Below are 20,716 nucleotides of genomic sequence, written 5' to 3' on the forward strand. Positions count from 1 at the left end.
TCATTTTTGCATTTTTGTAGATATGCTAAAGGATCATTGAGATCGGTATGTGAAGCATGGCATATCTAGTATGTGAGATCTAGAAAGTGTTGCCAAATCTACGAAATGTTGTTGGCATGCTCAAAAGTTTATGTAAGCATGCAAAAGCGTATCAAGTGTGATATATTGTAGGCATGTTTAGAAGTAGTAAAAGCATGGTATTGGCATGGTAGTAGCTCTAATTGCAAGAGCGTAAAAATAAGAGGAAGGCACTTATCTTGGGCCGGTTTGGAGGCTAGCGGAGTTGGCCGAGCATGACGATCCATTGCTTGGCGGATTTATAAAATCGACACCAATAATTTGCATGTGTACTGTCATGATGAAGTGTGCGAATAATACGTATACACTTGAAGTATTGATTTTGAATATAAGGCAATCTCCGATAGGAATAATTTGAACCTCCGCAAATCAAAAGTAAATTATTAGTATGAGTCTATAACTTACCACAATAATATCATTAGTTTAAGTAAGCTTATGAGGTAGACAAAGTGACTTTGTCATTATGAGCAAGTTTAGCACACAAGCAGTGGTTTAAATTAAAGAATTCTCAAGAAGAGGTAGTGTACCAAGCAAAGTCTTTTGCTGATATGTATGTGGATGGTGAGCAGATCGTAAACTTGGACATAAAGATAAGATGTAGACAGATCTTATATATGCAATGATTATTGACATAAAGAAGATATGAACTTCTGACCAAACCCACCTTAATTTAAGATGCCAAGATGGTGCAAGCTAATGTTGGAGTTATGTGCATGCAAAAGGTTTGATTGACAAACAATGTTATCAAAACATTTGTGAGACTGCACGTAGCATGTCCATTATGAGATTTTGCATGTTTTAGTGTGATACCGTGAGGAAAAAATTGATGCTGCAAATAACATATATTTCTCCATGTGAATGCTTGTAAAACATTTAAGTGATTCATATGCCGAGTGTAGGTGTCTAGCATGTATGAGCAGCAGACAATACGTGGGCAGAGAATTGGGATAAGGCGGCTAATCTTCTCTGTCATGTTTCTAATGGTAACGACAAGCGTGGTGTGCATATGGCCATTAGGTAACTAAGTACTGACCAGGTGTCTAATATATATAAACACCAGATGTATGAACTATGAAGACTAGCTGTGTGGCTGAAACATGCTCTGCTTTATGTGGGGTTCATATATATGAACTTAAGCATATATATACTGATATAAAGCTATGTATGAATGACGGAATAAAGCGAAGATGTGAGGTGTCCCGCTGAGAGCTTGAGCATATGTATGCCACACAATTTATTCATAAATTAATGCAGTGCATGTATAAAGTACTGATAAATATATGCATTATGCCCACAAGCCGACAATTATAATATGCGTTCTTGCTCTTAAAGATAAGAGTTACTCTGTTTCGCAAATGAGCGTGTTGACTGCGTAAGAGTGAGAACAGCGAGAAACTTAGCTTATATGGTTGGTCTGGCCGCAGGTGAAGTCTGTTCTGGTGAAAGCAATGTTTGAATCAGGAAACTCAGAGTTGCTGCTCAGGGAAGAGACGAGTCGAGACGCCAGTACTTGGGTGTGAAGAGAAGATCAAGCGGTGATTGGCTATTGGAGCTCAGCGGAGGTTTTGTGCTCAGAGGAGGCTTGACATGTGAGGTCAGCGGAGACCCAAAGATCAGCGGGGACAGCAGACGTAGAGTTCAGCGGAGCTCCAAAGAAGGTTTGCTTTGATCAAATGTTAGGTGTTGGAGCTCGTTATGCTTGCTGTTGCTTGGCGGTGGCAGAGGGGTGCCTAGCGGTTGGCTGGGTTTTGCTCAGCGGTGGTTGGATGAGTTCCCGCTGGAGATCGGCGGTGCTGCAACCTGGCGGTGTCGCAATCCGCTGACGGAGATTAGCGGAAGAAACCTTTCGCTGATTGTGGTTAGCGGAGCCGTTGAGGTTAGCGGGGCTGGCTACCGCTGCTGGTTCAGGATAGGCGCTGCCACGCTCGCGCTCGACAAAAGCTTGGCGGAGGTAGTTGGGCGGTGGTGTCTAGCGGTGGTCCTGGAACTCAGCGGAGGCCGGCGGAGCGGAGCCTAGTCTAGCGGTGTATAGTCCGGCGGTGAAGACCAGCAGTGGTGAGGCTGGCGGAGCGGAGCAAAGGTTGCTGACCGCTGGGCATAGCTAGCGGTGGTGTGCCGCTAGTGTTGATGATCGAAGAATAGCCATGGGTGCCCATATCAATTGCAGTTTGATGTTTTGTGGCCGGCGGTGAGGCTTGGCTTGCGGTGGCAGCGAAGCTTGCTGGTTGTGCCAGTAAGGCTTTGGCGGTGCCTAGCGGAGTTTTACCCGCTGAAGAAGTGTGGCGGAGAGGAGCTTTCGGACATGAGCGAATCATGGACAGCGGAGCTCTTGGCCAGCGGAGCCTTTGTCCAGCGGAGCGGACCCCTTGACCAGCGGTGAAACTTCACGATGAAGTTCGGCGGTGGAGCTCGAATGTGAAGCTATCCGGCGGTGAAGCGTAGCGGAGTTCTGGCTAGCGGTGAAGCTCGGCATGGGGACTTGGAGGCTGTTTAGCGATGAAGTCCAGCGGGCATGGCCAGCGGTGATGTTCGGCGGAGCTTGGTTGGCGGTGTAGCCTAGCGAAGGCCTGCCGGCGGAGGTGGCTAGCGGTGTACAGTGTGGCGGTTGATGTATGATTCGAAGAATGAACATGGGTGCCCAGAGAAGTTTTCTGGGTGTCCAAAGTAGTGAGCGGCAAAATTTTTTTTTTTTTTCTTTTTTGGGTGTAGCGTTGACTACTTGAGCTGGCGTTGACTTTTCTTTAACTTGAAACCCTGTAACTTAGCCAGCATTGGGAACAAATTTATGTTGAAAAAATTTTGTTACCGCCATGGATGGGGCTGGGTGCCATGCTTGCCAGCAATTTATATAATAATTCAAAGGAAAAAAGAAGATGGCAGTGAGCAATTTTGATAACTCAAAGAAGAGAAGAAATAACTCTTTTGAGCTTCGTTAAGATGACTTAACTCAATGGTAAGTGACGAAGCCTTTGTGTTGGCTTCCCACAGACGGCGCCAATGTTAATGCTTGTATCCGTTGGGGATCTAATTAACGATAAGTGAGAGAGAGAGAGAGAGAGATAGTGACACAAGATGTATAGTGGTTCGCTTCCCGCCTTAGCGGGAAACTACGTCCACTTGAATGTTTAACTAGTGTGTCGAGCCTCGCGGCCCAAGCGCATTACAAAGTGTGTAATGGAGTGGAGATGGAATGGTGTTTAAGTGGGAGGAAGCATTCCTTTTATAGGTGAAGGAAGCCATCTCCTTTACATTTTCTTAGATGTGGGACAAGCAAAGATAACTATTCTAGTGTAGAAATGCCTAGTGTGGAGGCAACTTGGCAAGGCCGGAAAGGTGGCTTCCCGGCGACGGATTTGAGACTTCCGGATACCGTAGCGTAGCTTGAACATAGGACTACAAGATGGATGTCGCGGTTGGGCCTTGCCATGTCTCGTGGATGTCCCAAAGTGGGTGTTACTTATGCTTGGTGATGTAGAGAACTAGCTTGCTAGTGTAGGTATAAACAGGTAGAATTTTCTCATTCCATGGAGAATGTACCCTTAAACAGTAGAGGTCCCTTGAGGCATTAATTTAAGTATTTTGTTTTGAATTAAAAAAAAAAAATCAGTATTTTGTGAATGAAAAAAAAAGAAAAAGAAAAAGGTTTGTTTTGTAAATAAATTCAAATTTAAATAAAATATCTAAGTTATAATTTTAATGAGTCGGTGGCCAAATATTATTACCGTTGGGAGCCCCAATCCGATCAAGAGAAGGATAGACGGAATCCCCCTTCTATATATTCCTAATCCTAATCTCCACTTTCCAATTCTTTGTTTGTTATCAATCTCTGATTCTCTGCTCTTCTCTTCTCTTGTCTTAGGAAAGTTTCCCAATTCTCGATCTCTAGGCTCTAGCTGTTTGTTCTTCGTTCATTACTTTCGATCTCCGTTTTCTTCCATGGCGCGGGCGATCCCGTTTTCTTCCATGGCGGCGGCGATCCAGAAGAAACCAGAGTCGCTCCAGTACTGGAGGGATTTCTTTGCCACTGCAAACAACTCCTCCACCATTTTCGATATTCTCGACCACGCCATCACCGTCGCCGCCTCTGATTTCCCGGAGGAGTTCACTCGCCAGAGGACTCGAATTCTCGATTCGATTCAACGTTTGGGTTTGGGCGGCGGCTCGGATCTAGGGTTTTGTGCTGGTGCTGCATCTGGAAGTTCTGGGTCCGATCAAAAGGCTGAGCAGCCTTCAAAGCCATCGCTCAAAATACGCATAAAGATCGTGAAGCGAAATGTTGATGGTACCCTGATCGAACCCAGTTCAGATGAAGGGAAATTGATCGAGCCCTGTTCTCATGATCTGATCAAGCCCGCCGCACCCTGTGTTGGTGTTGGTGATCAAGCAAAATCGATCAAGCCCTGTTCTCATGATCTGATCAAGCCCGCCGCACCCTGTGTTGGTGTTGGTGATCAAGCAAAATCGATCAAGCCAAAGCAGCCGTGTTTGGATGAAGCGGCTATTGAGGCCAAGCTTCAGGCCACAAAGAGAAAGCTCCACGATCGATATCAAGAAATCGAGAACCATAAGAGGCAGAGGAGGATACAAGTCTTAAACCATCTTCCCAGGCAAGACTTCAGGATTCGATGCCCTGCTAAACCCAGACTTGGAAACCATTGGAAACCAGTACAACAAAAAATCAGAACATAAAAAAAAAAAATAATAATAATAAAAAATAAAAATAAAATAAAAAATAAAATAAAAAATCTGAAATGTTGACAATATTAATATGAAAAAAAATTACTCTATCAAGGCTTGACAAGATTTGAAATCAATGTAAAAGAAAGTCCAAAAATCATACCTCAAGTCCCAATAAAATGAATAGAGCGAGTTAACAATACTGGACAAAAGCCTAAGCGCCTGATAAACATTAATCACATGACAGTATTGGCAGAAAAAAGGACATGATTATATTGAACAAGCAATGAACTAAAAGTTGCATAACACAAGTGACTTCTACAGACACAAGTACATATGAAGAGTTGCTTATAAGTGTCAGTTTTGCAGATACATTTGCTCAAATTTTGCAGTACAATGGTGAATTATTTGTCTTCATGAGATTAAGATCAAAAGGATTAACTAGTCCAATGCTCAAATTTTGATGTTTCACCATTAATCGAGACAGTCTGATTATATGCATTGAAAATCATTTTCAAATAATGACGCAATTCATTGACTGACTTACCTGGACATGAAGACTTAGAAAGTGAAGAGGCCAAGAATGCAGGGCACTGTGTTGAAATAGTGCACAATTGTGGCTTGACATTATCTGAATACTGAAAATTTATAATTGAAAACGATATCAATAACTTGATATTTAGGCTACTTAGCATATAAGACTAACTACTTTTTTGAATTTTGAGGATTGGAAATTCATTGCCTCTTGCTTTATTGAGTTCAATTGAGAGTCTGAGAGCAGAATTCTTATGTTTTGCTTGCTTCATCATATGAATTTATATTTGTGATTGTGGTTGATAGTTGACAGTTGAAGAAATTGTCCATTCTAGTTAAACAGCTATAGTGGTTCAAAAGACAATGTAGAGATAACTCGACATCAAGATTTACGTAGAAACAAGAAAAGGCCAGTGGCGTTGCATATATGCTATAAAGTGGCTCCGCCACTGGCTGGCCATTAGTATGATGTGAATCACCAAATCTAAACCCAACCATATCACATCAAGGAGATTAACCTGCAGTACTAAGACCAAAACAAAAAGAAAAAAAAAAACCGGCAATATATTTTCACCAAAAAAAATTGAGTGAATCAATATAATTTTTTATATCAATGTATCTACAATGGTTTTGATTTTCACTTTCATCGGCCAGGTGGGTTGTAATCGACGCAAATAATACCTGGCAAACAATAAGACCTCAAAATGCTCAGTTTACATCAAAAATTCAGAAACCATCTATAAATTTTCAACAAATGAGCATTTTAAAGGCATCTTAAAGGCTGCAAGGTCTTCAATGACTTGTACAGACTCCGGCCGTGCTTCAGCATATTTCAAGTCTGTTTTGCATCCCCAAACACGAATTGCAAGTCAGTCTCCGACACTTGGGAGATGACTGTTGCAAATTTGTTTTGTACCAGTTCATGACATCGTCCTTCTGAATGCTTCTTAATCGTTCTGCTTCCTGTTTTGTATAGTCAGACATATACTTGCAGATCAACATTTAATAACCTGTTAAGTGTAACTGACATAAACAAGCCCAAAACCAACAAGGTATTCTTATCTATATGAAACTTAAAAATCAGACATAGAGTGGATAGCAGGGATGAATAACTAAGCATATCATGAAACAATCAGAAATTGGCATGAAACTTTTGGTTGTTTTCAGAATCTTTGACAACAGAGCTGGAAGCTTGTCATTGAAACCGTAGACCTTTAGCTCCAGCTTGTCAGTCGATACAGATACCAAAGTTTCCAGCTTGGCAACACTAGCCTACATGCACGTATAAGTCAATGAGGACAACCTGACCAATATTTTTCTACAAAATTGAGTATAACCTTCATAGACATCGATAATCGTTTCTTTAGTTCTCAAAATTAGCTATGCAAGGCTGGGCAAGACTACCATTATAAATTAAATTCAAGATCAATATAAGTGAGTTGTCAAGAATGGACAGAGAACACATTTGTAATTTATAACTTGTATGATAAAAGGTAACAGCAGGTACTTTATTTAGAAGTTACCTAAACTGATTTTCTAATTTTTAAGTCTGTACTATAAGTTACTATAGAATTCAACTTCCTCTAGTGCACAAACTTGGATGCAAAAAAGCATTAAGCCCCAGCCATTAAAACTAAACCACAAAATCCACTAGTCAATATGAGATGAGGCAATAACCTGATAGGCAATCTCATTCAGCTTATCTTTGAGGAGGGATATTATAGTTCAGTCAAGACACAACTCTTCACATTATCATATCCACCCTTGGGATTTATGCAGAAATAAGTATTTTGCCCGTGGAAGTTTTCAAGTACAATCAAGTTTGTACCAGAATTTCACCAATGGCTCATCCAATATACATATCGGAGAAGCTGTATCTGTAGTATCAAGACCATCAGAACAAACGGAAAAATCAGTAGGAATGAACTCATTCTTTTCTGGGAGATGCAATGAAACATCAATTTCTGGATGGTCCTTCCACAAATCTATCAAAGATGGAGATACATCTTCCTCAGTATAAAGTGACCCAAACCAAGGTTCGCACTGGAAATCTGAAACAGTTAAAACAAATACATGGAAATGTCAACGCTTAAAATTTGTTTCACTTAGTATAACCCAGAAAACAAATGCTTATGGCATGATTTAACATATAAATAGACAGAGAAATCATGGTTCACTCTGAGTCACAAATAATAAAATTACAAGGATAACACGAAAAGACCATCTATGAGACACTTTTTATATTGATGCAATGAGAAACACAATCTAAGAACACCAAAACAGTAAGATAGAACAAGATATATAAGTAGCATCCTTCTTCTTTTTGGCATAAGAGACAAATATTACCTTTCTGACTTAAATGAGGGCTTTGATACAACATCAATCCTCATGTTTTCTGGTCTAAGGAAATCAAGAACATATTCTCATCCCAAATCTTGTATGCATAGGACGCATAAATAACATGTTCTGCTACATAAATTAGTAAATTTCATGCAACATAAAGACGTTTTGACATTAGTCAACAAGACATAATATTCTAAGCTATGTATTTTATCAGGGGTGAATCTGGTGATACTATCTTTTAGATGAAAAGATGTGCAATTTCAATAACAAAAGAAACCTGCAAGTTCTGAGGCATATAATCATCCTGAGGCTGCTCCTCTGCAAATCTAAATCCCAGTATCCTGCAGTTCCTTAAATATCCATTGTTGTGGGGACACTTGATGCAATAAATTTATGTATTGGTAGACCAAGCCAATTGTATAAAAAATCTGCAAGTATCATAGATGGAAAATGAGAAGTAACAAAGATGGAGCAGATTTTGATTCACTGGATATGTTCAAACAGTAAATTAACTGATGTTTTACCAATACCATGCATATCAAGAGAACATTGAGGCGTGCATTTATAAAACCAATAATTTCTCAAAAATTTATGTAGGATTGCAATATCATAGACTAATGTTTACTCCCATGACAATAGACAGACAGAAATGGAATAGTTATTCTTCTACCCACCAAAAAAAGGAGTTATTGTTCTAACAAAAGATTCTTGAAGATAAAATAGAGATGCTACCTTATCCAATCCAGAGACCAGAGTCAGTGAGATGAATGTCCGTGCGAAAGACATAAACCAAAAAAGAAAAATGATGCATCCCGTCATCCCCAACACCAGCAGCCAGAGATGTTGCCCACCCTTTAACTTTGAAATAGGAATGCAAACTTCCCCTGCCCTCTGGAAAACACAAAACATAGTGCTCAGTGTTAAAAGTCAGAAAACCACTTTATAGTTGGACGACAAACGATCAGAAGCACACAAGAGCAACAAAATCTAATGCAGGACAGATGCCAGTCAAAAGAAATATACTACACAAAAGGTGATAGCAAAGAAGCATTCAAGCTCCTTCCTTGGATCTAAGCTAACTTAAAATTTTCAGAGATGTCTACTTCAAGGAGTCACAAGACTCATAACTACTGCCTTTTCCTTAAAAAGGAAAATAAAATTCTCAACTTCACATTCTTTTATCCAATAAAAACACCTTGCGCCCTCCATAGGAACAACAAATAAAACTAATTAATAATGGTCATCTTACCAAGGAGATGAGATAAATATTCTTCTGATTTCTTTAAATACTCTTGACGAAGGCATGGCAATGTCCATGTTAAGTGGAGTATACGAACATCTTTAACAGCCCCTAGCCTGTAAAGTTTTCCAACTTTCCAAATTGGACCTTCAGCCTTGAATTCCAGATTTACTGGGGGACCTTTTTTGACTTTACCAAACAATTTCAAAACCCAATTCTCAAGTACATCAAGAGATTCCACATCGAGTACAATATCACAATGAATATATATTTTGATATGTCCGGGGAATTAAAAAGCAAGATATTATATGTCAATGTAATAACAATGGCTCAATAAACGCATACAAAATTCCATCTACATTATAATAACAACTGTCAAAACACTATGATTTCTAACTGCCCAAGGCCTCATTGAAAAGTGCTAGTGAAATTATTTTCGGATTCAAAAGCCAAAATATACCCTAGATCTCTCCAGCACTTTTGCCTATTTGGAATTCCCACTGTGATTTCTAACGGCCCAAACGCCTCATCCATAAGTGCTAGTGAAATTATTTTCGGTTTCATAGGCCAAAGAGTACCACAGATCTCTCCAGCGCGTTGCCTATTTAGAATTCCGGGGTATCAGAATACTCGCTATGAACACCATTACTGACAAACCCACAATGCTTGATTGTGTTCTCCAACATCAACCTCTGGTCCTCTACAAGTTCCCAGAATCAAATATGATGATCAACAAAAAGAATCCCTAGCCTAACAAATGTAATCTGATTGAAATTTACTAAGCAAATTTAAATTTTCTGCTACTGGCATATCTTTTATTCAACTTTCAAAAGACAATGGTAAAAACAAAGAAAACAACAAGACATAGAGATGAAAACTTTCACCTCCTCCTATTACAACTAGATTCATCAATCCACCATGGTAATAATCTCTGTACAATTTCAATATTGTTCCCGCAAATTGATCCCTTTTTCCATGGCATCACTTAAGCTCTTTTTATTCCCTTCATGCATACACAACTACAAATAGTTGCATACATTATTATGTAATAAAGATCTTACTTGAGCAAAAGGAAACGGAAAGATAAAAGTAAAACCCCAAGATTTAAGTTTTACCTCATGCGAATCTATTAAACGGGTGACCAGGTGACCCTGTATGGCATTGAAGTTGTTCAAGGTGGCAAGCACCGTTCTGCAGAGCCTGGTTAAACTCTGCATTCCATTTTGTTTAACATAGAAAACCATTCAGCAATAAGGAACTTGTACATTGTTTATCAAAACTGGGACGTTTCTTGGAAAACTATCAAAAATCAGACAAGAGTGGCATGCACCTGAATCTACAGCCTGTACCTCCCGCTCCATGGCTTCATTTTTTACAAGGGGTGAAACAAAGAGCTGAGAAAATATGATAAATCAAAGAGCCCTAGTAAACAGAAGTCAAGTTACTGAAATAGAAATGTAAACAGAGAAAAAATGAAAAGTTATGACAGAGGGAAATATATTGCTACAGTAACATATGCAAAAATATTCTAATAAATGAGTGTTTAGACTATTACATATTTGATTAGAATTCACTGAAATGATATAACACTTGAGACGCTGAGGGACCACAAAGAACACAATTGGTTCTTAGATTTGCAACCTAAATCTCATGTCCATCCCAAAATTTTCTGGTAAGGTAGTCTAACAAGTAATATCCTTAATATATATGGAACATATAAATATAAAAGAGAAAAGAAGTACAAGAAAAGTTGCATAAACTTTTACAGAACAGATCCTGTAGTCAATTCACATTTGTTTTGGAACATAAGTATGACTAGCAGACATATATCCGTTCAAATTTTCATATGAATGAGTGAGACAAAGCTAATACTAAATATCAATGCAGGAAGCATCACCAAAATTTACAACCTCAGTTTACCAATCACAAATATCTTCAATACCAAGGAAATGACTTACTCAAATCGAGCACTTGAAGAGCTCAGTATTTACCTCGTCAAGGCACCCTTGAGAAACTCTTGTTTCACTTCAAAATGGTAGCAGGTATGCTCTACTTCTGCATAAGGATTTGAACACCCTCCGTGCTTGGATAAGTAATTAACTGTCATATTAGGAAAGAAACGAGTCAGAAAAAGTGATAACCATAACATAATTCTTGAATTTCCATGTAGTAACCTCTATTAGAAACAAAAATGATGCTGCTGAATCACTGCCATGAGCTCTCAGTAAATCTCAATTTAGGATAAAGAACACAGAGGAGCACGTGCATTCCCAAAGATTTGCGAATCAAAACCAAGTTAACTAGCAAGAAGAAAATACTCAATTGCCAAACATACCTCATTTTCATCTGAAAATTCTGTACTCCCCATGAAAAGCATGTGTTCTGCACGCACAACATAAGTCCACACATCAAAAATTTAACCACGCTTTGGTTGAGCATATGCACACTTATAACACAGACCTAGAAAGTGTGCAAGCCCCTGTGCCTCAGGAGGGTCAGAGAAGCTGCCTATTCCTACCCACATTGCTGCTGCTGCCTGCAAAAACAAGCAATCAAGTTCACTTATCCAATCAAACAAAATGCTAGTACCTAGACTTAATATTCACCATTAATTCCAACTTATCATTCTCAGTAATTATACTTGGACATAAGAGAACCAAGCACTAAAGCAAAAGCTCCATCCAAATTAGCTCAAGAAACTTAACATTTGTGTGAAAAGGAATGATGGTGCCATCTACAAGTAGTAACCAAGCATTGATATTTAAGTTTGTGTAATTGGGTTTCGATCCCACAGCCATAAAGTTCCAATCTTTTCCAACCTATATGCATTTTCATCAAACTAACACTGATTTTATCAAATTCCAACAACTGGGTTGTTTTCTATAATAAACTCCAATACAAATTGGGCATTGCATATTTTGAACACAAATCACAATACCCACCTTGTTAGTCCGAGAATCCCCTCCCTTTTTCTTATTCAGTTCATCTTCATCCTCCCCTTCACTATCGTCGTCTTCCTCAGAGCCCTCGGAGAGTTGGGATTCTCCAATCTCAGGATCGTGAACTAGCAATGCAGTGAGGCCATTCTCGAGCTTGATTAATCGGTACAGGCTTCTCTCATTCCGAGACTTCAAAACGACGTCGTCCGATGAGAAAATGAAGATTGAACAGTCTCGCGCCGGTGGTCTTAACGGGCTCAATCCATTATAACCAAATTAAGGTGGGTTACAATGGATTGAGATCGATGAATTCGCGGGTAACTAGTTAGAACAGGTGGTGTTGTTGTGTTTTTTTTTTAATCTTTTCTAATTAATTACCTATTAAACCGTAAGAATACCTATTATTTTTATCAAAACCCTAAGCGTGTTCTCTGCACACACCCAAACCCTAATACCCTTGATGGTGGCACAGGCTACTCTTCTTCGTGCTGAAATGTCAAGCCATCATAGCTTCCATTGAAGATGTCACGGAATCATTTGCTGCATCTCTTGCTTTAGCTGGTAACAAGACCATTGATTTGTCTCGACATGGGGGGGGGGGGGCGCACAGTTCCACCCAAAACAATTGTTCCTTCTGTACAAGTCTTTGGCAAAACAACCGGGTTCGCTGAATGACTTAAGACGATTTTTTAGAAGGGTGTGGGTTGTTGACAAAGGCTTCAAGATCCAAGAGCATGAGCACAACAAATTTGTGTTGGCTTTTGACGTACTGCAAGATCGTAACAAAGTCCTTTGGGGTGGACCATGGAGGTTCAATCATGCTCCAATTGTGATGCAAGAATATCATGGTATGGCATCGATTCAATATGTAGAGATGAACTCCCTTTTCTTCTGGGTGAAAATCTCTAACTTTCCACCATCTTTTGAGGATTCATATACCATCAAAGATACTGCTGCTGTGACGGGTAAGATTTTGGAGTTGCATGACAAACTATTTGAAAACATAGGGAAGGTTAGGGTTAGGGTTTTTCATGACCTATCCAAGCCTTTCTTTCTCCAAAAAATGCTCCGACTCGCTCAAGGTGTAGAAGCTGAAACATCCTTCTTTGAGAATTTGGTTGGCATGTGCAACTCTTGCCATTTTCGAATGCATGAAGTGGATTGATGCCCAGTTAGCATGGGAGCTGCAAAGCAGGATTGGGCTCCTGCTGAAAGGCTTGATATTGGAACTCCTTCTTTGAGTTTTACTGCAAGTACCTTTCGCTTCTAGGAGTGCAAATGCTGGTGTTACTGCTCGTAAACCGGGCTCTATTCTAAAATAGCACAACTACACGCAAACCGGTCATTCTGCATGATAAGCTGCTTCCCAAAAAACTTGATAATTCCTTGGCATTAGTTCCAATTACAACCTTCATAAGAACATCAAGTCTCCTTCAAAAGACAAACTTGTAGTGGCTTCACCGTCAAATGTGTTGGTAATCTTTCCTGAACCCGCACAGTCTCTCTCAACTGATAGTGAAGAAGCAATGTTGTTGCAAGAAACTACTAAAACTGCAACGCTTGTGCAGCAAGAGAATAGCGCAACCCCTACAAAGGTTGAGCCAAAGATGGAGAAAAGAGGCCGCCCTCCAACCTTTAAGGCTTCTAAAAAAAAATTGAAAGATTTGGTACCTGAACTGTTCAAGAAAGTTGAGATACTGGATGCACCAACAAAGAAGTTGAAGACACCTACCTTTCCAAGCAAATTTACTGCACGGTCTCTTGGTCTCATTGAGGCACCAGGTAGTTCTAGTGGCAAGGGAACCTATAATGGAGATGCAGGAACTAAGGAAGAAAAGAGGAAGGCCACTTGGTTCGAAAAATAAAAATCTCCCAAAGTCTAAGAAAGTTGTTGCAGTACAGATGACCTATTTCGAGTACCATACCAAGCTTCCTAGCCCTAGCGAGAAGGGCAAAGAGAAAATTTAAGTTGTTTTGTTTGTGGCTTAGCCTATTCACTATGCTTTGTATAGTTTATAGGCTCACTTAAAATAAGTGAACATTGACTTGTATTAGTAAGTGGTGCTAACATATCATTGTCTTACTATCCCTATGGTGGCAGTGGATGATATGTATTCGTGCTGTTCTGGCCTTTGCTAATAAAATTCCTATTTAGCCATTTAAAAAAAAAAATACCCATTAAAACCCCGTTAGCAATAAATTTGCCATTGAAACCCATTAAGATCCGCTAACATAAAATGAATGTGTGTGTATGTGTGTATTTTTTTTATTTTTAATTCAATTCATATATATATATATATATATAAATAAATATATATATATATATATATAGATCGATCCTATCAAGACCAGAGTTCCGCTTTGAAATTACGAAGTGAACTTCGAGTTTTCGGTCACTTTTAGGTCGCATATCCATATCTCGACCGTTCACTACAAAAATTCAACCAAATTAATGATCATTAAGGCATTAATTGATAATTGCCTTAAAGCTCTTACGGTTCATATTGGACAGATTCAGTTCGTCGATCGGTTTAAATGAGTTCGATACCTTAACAATCATCAATTTGGCTGAAATTTTGTAGAGATGATTTTTACACTAGTACCTAAAAACTGAACGGTCGAGATGTGGATATGCGACCTAAGAGTGACCAAAAAAATTAAAGTTCACTCCGTAATTTCAAAGCTGACCTCCGCTCTGGATAGGATCTCTATATATATATATATATATATATATATATATATATATATATATATATATATATATATATATATTCGCACATCAGAAGGGTTCGAAAGAGGACGTCCGTGAAATTATAAAAATGCGGACGAACGTTCTCAGCCGCTGATCAGCTTAAATGAAAAGGAATGGCCCAGATGAGAAGCTTCCAATAACAATCGCGTCAAATAGTCTTGCACTTCAAACCCGACTCCTCAGTCTCACCCTCAACGACAAAACCAAAGTCACCGTCTCCAATTCTCTACCCAAAATCCATGTCTTCCCACCATTGATGTTTGAAACTCGCCTCAGGTTGCACGATTGTCATAACCCAAGCTTCGTTCTTTTTCTTTCTCTCACAAAAATTGCAATCCTCCGATGGTATCGACCTCCCTTGGAGTTTTCGCCCCAAAATTGGAGGCTTGGAAGCACATACAGTCATCTGGAGTTTTTCTCGAGTATGGGTTCTCTCTTTTCTGATACTTTTGATTTCCAATTACAAAATTTAGGGTTTTTTTTTTTTTTTTTTTTAATCTTTTTATGCGAGATGCCATAATTGAGATTTTTCCTTTCTATAACTAGTTAGCGAATCTGTTGATGTGTCTGTTCTCCTTGGTTTTTGTTGCTGCTATGTGTATGAATCAAGATCGCTAGCTAAAGTTTAAAACTATTTAATGAATTCATAAATACATCTGATATCTAGCAGCTTTTTGTTATGTGGGAAATTGCAAGTCGATTGCTTATTCCTTTTGCTTATCTATATTTGGTTAGTGTTAATGACATGTCAATGATTTATGCTGAACTCTTATTACCACATTTGGGCCTTGCTTTCCCTTCATGTATAGATTTTCTTCTGGGTTGTTCTTCTGAGTATCTATGCAACCAGTATCTCATTAATTGGTTACCATAAACAACGCCAAATATCAAATCATTCATGTAATATCTATTTTATTCATATAAAAACAGAAGGATATGAACGTAGAAGGGCTAGTTGTAAGTTTGGTACAAACTTGTACTGAACCTATTTAAAGAAGCTTACCCCTGTTTATTCTCCAATTAACTACATGCATGCATATAAACAACGTTGAAGTTGTGTATGACTTTGATACATGGTTTTCTTTTAAAAATTGCTAGGCTCTTATTTGCAAGGTTTAAGATAAATTTTCTATTCTTCCCTTTTTTTCTTTAAGCTTTGCAGTAGTTTTTGATAGAGAATAATGTGTTTCAGATTGCAAGGGAGTTACAACTGAGAGATATTGGGGGCATAATTGTGGTAGATTTCATTGATATGGCCGATGAATGTAAGTCAAAGTTTCTTTCTTTTGTGTGTGCAAATGTGCATGCTTCACATATGCACATATTTTTGCACATCCATGGGACTAATTGTGTACTTAGTTGCTTACTGGACTAGCCTATTATCTTTCAGCTTGATTTTGTTCCAGTTTGTGGTTGATATCATAATTTTTCACATTCACTTGTAGAGATCCTACATATCATGAACTTGTTTAGGCAAAAACTATATTCTTTTCTGCCGCCCCCCCTGCCTGGACAGAAAGTGAATTTGAAACTTTGACAACATGTATGATGGTTCTTTCTCCTATTCAGATAAGAGATTATGCTGGAGATTATTCAGACGAGTCAGAGAATGATGATGCTGTAAAAAAGTACACCAAAATGTTTGACTGGTCGAAGTACCCTCCTGAAGGCTATGTTCCTATCTCTAAGAAACAAGTCATCGAGGACAATCCAAAAAAACCCAAGGATCTGGAACAAGACAAGTTATGGTGTGTTTGATACTTCAGGTTTTGGATGCAAGACAGTTTCTATCTAGATGTGGTGGATTGGTCTTCGCATAATGTATTGGCTGTGGATTGGGAATCTAGGTTTATTTGTGTAATACTTTTAGTAGTAAGGTGAGCTCTACTGTATAGACTTTGTCAATGTAATGTGCATTTTCTGAGAACACATATGTGGTTGTTGTGGTTGTTTTGTGCATTGTCTCAGAACACAGAGCTTTGCTTTTGCTATACTAGAGAAAGGTTCATTTTGTTTTGTATTTTATTGTATTATAGAATGAATGATATCTTTACATGAATGTTGTTTACGTTGGGTGTATGTTGTTTTCTTGGCTGTGGACTTGTGGTGGTTGTTTTCCTGCAATTTGTTATTTCTGTTATCAGCAGGCACCACTGGCAGCAAACATTTATTGGAAACAAAATGAAAAGGTCATGCACTGTAATTTGTTTTCCTTTTTTTAGTCATATGTTCAAGTTATTGTCATATCCTAGCTTTTATTCCATCTTCATGTACATCAACTCACTTTCAGGTGCCAAAACTCTAAGAGTATCATTATAAGTTAAGCGAGAGCTGGTTATATAGTTCTCAACAACGAGTAATATACCAATGGCAATCAATAATATCAGTTCATACTTCCTTGGCATTCTTAAACAAAACAAGATTGCTCATGTACAAAATTTCATTGAGCCTATTTTTTAACCAATCTTCCAAGTATCCAACTAACCATTCACAATTGAAACCATTACATACAATAACCTTCATAGGAACCTGGAAATTGCATTTGTCTGACAAGTTAATTCCAATGTGAGAAAATCTCCTATAAACAATCATATATATTGGGAAAGATTGGGAATTAATCTTTGGCTCTCCTCATAAGTGCATGACGACATTCTTTGCCACTTACAGGCATCATTCTGAGCAACCTCATGATAATCATTTGTCCCAGATTTGGGACTAGCCAAACTCAAAATTGCCCCCATTCAATATCTGCAAAGTATCAATATCTGCAAAAAAATATTGGATATCTTTTGACCTCATGATATTTTACGACAAAAAGATACAAACTTCTTTCTGGTGCATTTCCTGGCATAGCAGTTAGAAGTTCCTTGAATAACCAAACAAAAGAATCGGCTGTCTCATCATTTAAGAATGCACAAGCAAAGATGATTGTCTGCCCATGATTATTAACACCAGTGAATGGTGCAAAAATAATTCCATACCTATTTGTGTTGTATGTAGTATCAAAGATAATTACATCTCCATAAAAGCTGTATGCTCATCTTGAAATTAAGTCAGCCCAAAAGCACCTTGTTACTCTGTTTTCCTCATCTGACTCCATTGTATAGACAAAAGAGGGATCTTTTTCTTTCTCATTTTGAAAATGCATATACAATAGATCTCCATCATGCCCCTTCTTCGCTTCACGACAAGTTCTTCCATAATTATATAGATCATGCTGTGTACAACCAATATTCTCAATGCCACCCGCCTGAACACCAAAGAATTCAAACTGTGTATGTTTCTGAACATTTACCAAGCTTAGTTGCTGTGATAGAACTGTGTTAACTTTTGAAACACAACGGTGAGATCTCAACAAATGTACTCTAGGTGGGCTTGTTAATGGCTGGTTATGACCCTCGACAAATATAGAGATTGCATATCTCCCATACTCCTTCTTTCTCACAGTTGCAATTCTTGCTTTACAACCCACTTTTGGTAATCCTCTCTTACGTTTCTCTCCTTCAACTTTGGAAGCTCCTTGCTTATAACAGACGTACTCCTTCCTCATAAGTTGGGTATTATCTTTGTTGGTTGCACTAGAATGACTTCTGATACTAAACCCTGCTTCTTTTGCATGTCTATTGTAGAAAGCAGCAACATCATCTATTGTTTCAAACTCTTGGTGCAATATAGGCATCAGCTCTGCCTTTACTTGAGGAATATAAACATGATCATCCTCTGACTCCATTTAATTGAAACTGAAAAGCACAAATACACCCAACTTACTTTTATCAGTAAGCAATGCTGATGAAAAGAAAAGATAGAAATTCAACCAATGTCAATATGCAAATTACCCATGAATGCTTTTCATTGCTGCCTAAAACTAAAAAAGATACATATGACAATCAATGAAAACACCATAACATCGACAAAAGAAAGAAAGAAGAAACGCCCCAAATATGGTAAAACCCTAAATTTTGTAATTGGAAATCAAACAAATTAGAAAAAGAGAGAACCCATACTCCAGATGTGCTCCTCTGCTTCCAAGTCTCCAACTTTTGGCGCGAAAACTCCAAGAGAGGTCGGGACCATAAGAGAACTACAATTTTCATGAGAAAGAGGAAAAAAAGAAAGCTTCGATTGCACGATTGTTGCAACCTGAGATGAGTTTAGCATCAATTGTGAGAAGACATGGATTGGAAGATATGGATTTTGGCTGGAGAACCAGAGAAAACTTTGGTTTTATCGTTGGGAGTAGTCGGGTTTGAAGTTCAAGACTATTTGACGCGATTGTTATTGGAAGCTTCTCTCATCTGGACCATTCCTTTTCATTTAAGCCGATCAACGGCTGAGAACGTTCGTCCGCATTTTTATAATTTCACGGACGTCCTCTTTCGAACCCTTTTGATTCACACATTATCCATTAAAACTCTTCTAAAAAATAAAAATATATATAATATATATTGCATTATTTTTTTAAATTCGATTCTTCTCCATCACTTTCATGCATCCACCGCTACCAGACTCCCACCCAAACCCATCCCAGCCTCAGTCTCAGCCCGGACCCGACCCACCCCACCCCAATGCAGAGCACTACCGTTTGATCCTTCCACTCCAAGCTGGCCTCCCACCAGACCTCCTTCTCTAACATATCTGACTCCATGCACTGGGCTGAGAACCCTTTCTCTACACTCTCCTCCCCAACCTCCTCTCCACTCTCCAGTGCCTCAAGGCCCTCGCTGCCAATGCAACGACACGTCATTCACTGACAAGAAGCTCCATATGCAGACCTACCTCAACATGGCTGCCGAGTCCCTCACTAACCAGATCCAGGACCTCGACTTTCTGCTCAAATCTGGCATGCTCTACCAGTCAAACGCCATCATTTTGTTCCACCCGTCTCCCAAGTCAGATAAAGAAAATTTCAGCATCTACAAATCGGTGGCGTCGAGTTCAAGAAGAGTGCTCTCTTTCTCTACCCTCTTTTTCTTTCTAATTGGGTTAGTTGGGTTCCGTTAGGGAACCCGTCTCCGCATGTTAACTAATGGGTTGTTAACAGGTTGGTAGCCTGTTAACACAATTTTTTATCGGAGGGAATGGGCGATTAAAGGATAATTGGTTGAGTTGTCAGGTGTAGTTGATAGAATTGACAAGGGATTAAGAAGTACGCTCTGTGTTGGTATATATACCTCCTAGGCATAAGTACCGGAAGCACAAAACTCATTAAACTATCAAAAGATAACAAAGGAACTCCAACCAGGAATCCTGATACCCCTCGGGGCGGTATCGGAAGCCTAATCATCCCACACAGAATGAAAAAGGTAATTGTTTACTATCACTTTTCATTATCTTTATCTTGTAACGATACTGACTTAGGCATCAGAACGTTGAAGGCCGGCAGATTCTGTCTTCCCTCTGACCTTTGCTCATCTTGCAGATAAATGAGACCAATAACGATAGTAGCAGAACAAGAGATCCTGTGATTCAGCTGAACTAGACATCCCGCTATTCAGCAGAAACACTCTGTATCGCAAGTGTGGACATGTAGAGCAACGAGCCAGGTCCATGGGTCTATAGGTGCGCTAACGCTACAACTTTAGATTCATGGATCTTACACCCTTGCAATTTAGTCGAGGATTGAAATATCTGCGATATTTTATCCCCAGATATCTCCCTTTTTGGAGGGATCGATATATCATAGGGGTAAAATATCTTATTTTCCACCATTTCTACTAAATTTCTCTGATATCGTCAAATATCCCCGATAATATATTTGGGATATATCCCCAATAAAATCAAGAAATATTTGTAAAATTTGATTTAAAAAAAAAACTCAGTTATTCACAAAAAACATACATTATGGAATATGGAGGTTATATCAAGGTGCAAAATTTTTACAACAGTTTCTAATTAGGATATGACCTAATAAAGAGGTAAATTAACATGTTTGAGAAAAATACCTTGAAGTGAAACATCTGAAGGTAGATTTGGATGAAGTGAAATTCTCTCAAGATGAATATGGTTGAGGAGAAACCCTCTCAAGGGCTCAAGGCAATTTTGGGTGAGAAATAATTCTCTAAATAAAAATTTGTATGAAAAGAGATCTCCTCAAGGTGAATATGGACGAAGAGAAATATCCTCAAGGTGATTCTGGGTGACAAGTAATTTCTA

The 20,716-nt window shown here is 38.8% G+C and overlaps 2 protein-coding genes and 1 long non-coding RNA gene across 4 annotated transcripts; 2 read left to right on the forward strand and 1 right to left on the reverse strand.

Annotated features, from left to right (window-relative positions):
* Positions 1 to 3,916: 3,916 nt before the first annotated feature.
* Positions 3,917 to 4,766, forward strand: LOC121052248. 2 transcript variants are annotated; one of them, XM_040516878.1, is made up of 3 exons: positions 3,917 to 4,453; positions 4,520 to 4,531; positions 4,609 to 4,766. In XM_040516878.1, exons 1-3 carry the CDS (start codon positions 4,015 to 4,017, stop codon positions 4,644 to 4,646), a joined length of 489 nt encoding a protein of 162 aa, XP_040372812.1. In that variant the 5' UTR covers positions 3,917 to 4,014; the 3' UTR covers positions 4,647 to 4,766. The 2 variants fall into 2 exon arrangements, with proteins under 2 accessions (XP_040372812.1, XP_040372809.1); XM_040516875.1 differs by having other exon boundaries at positions 3,917 to 4,531.
* Positions 4,767 to 10,248: 5,482 nt separating this feature from the next.
* Positions 10,249 to 12,952, reverse strand: LOC112163918 (nardilysin-like). Its single transcript, XM_040505738.1, has 6 exons — positions 12,858 to 12,952; positions 11,815 to 12,058; positions 11,333 to 11,408; positions 11,208 to 11,254; positions 10,864 to 10,972; positions 10,249 to 10,266 (listed from the first exon to the last, which is right to left on the reverse strand). Exons 1-5 carry the CDS (start codon positions 12,950 to 12,952, stop codon positions 10,922 to 10,924), a joined length of 513 nt encoding a protein of 170 aa, XP_040361672.1. The 3' UTR covers positions 10,249 to 10,266; positions 10,864 to 10,921.
* Positions 12,953 to 14,792: 1,840 nt separating this feature from the next.
* LOC121052250 lies at positions 14,793 to 16,465 on the forward strand. Its single transcript, XR_005808666.1, has 3 exons — positions 14,793 to 14,985; positions 15,756 to 15,828; positions 16,133 to 16,465. It is a non-coding gene; the product is annotated as an uncharacterized LOC121052250 (long non-coding RNA).
* The last annotated feature ends 4,251 nt before the right edge of the window (positions 16,466 to 20,716 follow it).

This window comes from Rosa chinensis, chromosome 1 (genome assembly GCF_002994745.2).
Source record: "Rosa chinensis cultivar Old Blush chromosome 1, RchiOBHm-V2, whole genome shotgun sequence".
Classification (NCBI taxonomy): Eukaryota; Viridiplantae; Streptophyta; class Magnoliopsida; order Rosales; family Rosaceae; genus Rosa; species Rosa chinensis.